The sequence below is a fragment of the Emiliania huxleyi genome, assembly GCF_000372725.1.
Source record: "Emiliania huxleyi CCMP1516 unplaced genomic scaffold EMIHUscaffold_3690, whole genome shotgun sequence".
Lineage (NCBI taxonomy): Eukaryota > Haptophyta > Isochrysidales > Noelaerhabdaceae > Emiliania > Emiliania huxleyi.
This window is the reverse complement of record NW_005199202.1, coordinates 1-1,897: the sequence shown is the minus strand read 5'-3', so window position 1 is coordinate 1,897 and position 1,897 is coordinate 1. Positions and strand designations below refer to the sequence as shown.

Genomic DNA, 1,897 nt, shown 5'->3' with positions numbered 1-1,897 from the left:
CACCGAGCCCGCCTCCCTTTCCGCCGCCCTCAATGCCGCCGCCGCAGCCGCCGCCGCCGCCGCCGTCGCCGGCGCCGCCGCCTTCACCGGCGCCACCACCACCACCGTCGCCGCCGCCACCCTCGCCGCCACCCTTCTCCCCACCGAGCCCGCCTCCCTTTCCGCCGCCCTCAATGCCGCCGCCGCAGCCGCCGCCGCCGCCGCCGTCGCCGGCGCCGCCGCCTTCACCGGCGCCACCACCACCACCGTCGCCGCCGCCACCCTCGCCGCCACCCTTCTCCCCACCGAGCCCGCCTCCCTTTCCGCCGCCCTCAATGCCGCCGCCGCAGCCGCCGCCGCCGCCGCCGTCGCCGGCGCCGCCGCCTTCACCGGCGCCACCACCACCACCGTCGCCGCCGCCACCCTCGCCGCCACCCTTCTCCCCACCGAGCCCGCCTCCCTTTCCGCCGCCCTCAATGCCGCCGCCGCAGCCGCCGCCACCGCCGCCGTCGCCGGCGCCGCCGCCTTCACCGGCGCCACCACCACCACCGTCGCCGCCGCCACCCTCACCGCCACCCTTCTCCCCACCGAGCCCGCCTCCCTTTCCGCCGCCCTCAATGCCGCCGTCGTCTTCACCGGCGCCGCCGCCGTCGCCGGCGCCGCCGCCTTCACCGGCGCCACCACCACCACCGTCGCCGCCGCCACCCTCGCCGCCACCCTTCTCCCCACCGAGCCCGCCTCCCTTTCCGCCGCCCTCAATGCCGCCGTCGTCTTCGCCGTCGCCGCCGCCGTCGCCGTCGCCACCACCACCGGCGCCGGCGCCGCCGCCGCCGTCCCCACCGCCCTTCTCCCCACCTGCCCCACCTCCCTCATTGCTGCCCTCGATGTCGCCGCCGTCCTTGTCGCCGCCGCCCTTGTCGCCGCCGCCGCCATCGTCCTCGCCACCACCACCGTCGCTCTCGCCACCGCCTGCACCGAGCCCTCCACCGTTGCCCCCGTCGTCGTCGTCACCACTGCCGCCTCCGCCATCGCCGCCGCCATTCCCCCCTCCTTCTCCATTCACCGCGCCGTCACCGCCGGCCATGCCGCCACACGCCCCGGCATCGTCTTCCTGCCGCTGCCTGGAGCCAGCGTCGGGCTCCGGCGATGACTGCTGGATGTTGACCGCGTGGCTGCAATCCAGGGGCCTGCCGGAATCCGACTGCTTCAAGTACTACGACACCCTCGGCGGCGGACGCGGCTGCCGCTTCGCAGACGGAATGTGTGACGGCTTTATTGATGAGGAGTACACTCCATGCGACGCATCTCAGTGCGTACCGTCACCGCCGCCGCCGCCGTCGCCGCCGCCGCCTCTTCCCCCTCCACTACCGCCGCCTCCCCCTCCACAGCCCTCGTCTCCGCCATCCTGCCGCTGCCTGGAGCCAGCGTCGGGCTCCGGCGATGACTGCTGGATGTTGACCGCGTGGCTGCAATCCAGGGGCCTGCCGGAATCCGACTGCTTCAAGTACTACGACACCCTCGGCGGGGGACGCGGCTGCCGCTTCGCGGACGGAATGTGTGACGGCTTTATTGATGAGGACTACACCCCATGCGACGCATCTCAGTGCTTACCGTCACCGCCGCCGCCGCCGTCGCCGCCTGAGACTGTACCCACAAGCGGGACCGTGGCGACGGTCTCGCCGCTGCCGCCGCCGAGCTTCTCTTCACCACCGCCACCAGCACTATCACCTCCACCGCCTCTGTCGTCGTCGCCGCCACCACCACCGCTAACCGTATGCAAGGCAGGGATCTGCACCGGGGACTCCACGCAGACGTGCTTCTTGGACCTGACCTGTGTGGTGGTCGGATTGGGATGCGGTGCCGGAGGCAAACCCCTTTGTCGATTTTGTGGCTTTGGCGCGTTCGCCGAAATTGAGTG

At 73.3% G+C, this 1,897-nt stretch overlaps 2 protein-coding genes across 2 annotated transcripts; one reads left to right on the top strand and one right to left on the bottom strand.

Moving 5' to 3' along the window:
• Window positions 1-3: 3 nt before the first annotated feature.
• EMIHUDRAFT_123975 (hypothetical protein) lies at window positions 4-1,063 on the bottom strand (the record flags this gene model as incomplete). The annotated part of the gene is made up of 2 exons (XM_005772005.1): window positions 4-834; window positions 967-1,063. Coding segments are annotated over 2 exons (928 nt in total), but the record flags the coding sequence as incomplete, so codon positions are not given.
• A 73-nt stretch (window positions 1,064-1,136) lies between these two features.
• On the top strand, window positions 1,137-1,809 carry EMIHUDRAFT_255629 (hypothetical protein; the record flags this gene model as incomplete). Its single annotated transcript, XM_005772004.1, has 3 exons — window positions 1,137-1,288; window positions 1,457-1,582; window positions 1,791-1,809. 3 exons carry the CDS (start codon window positions 1,137-1,139, stop codon window positions 1,807-1,809), a joined length of 297 nt encoding a protein of 98 aa, XP_005772061.1.
• Window positions 1,810-1,897: the final 88 nt, after the last annotated feature.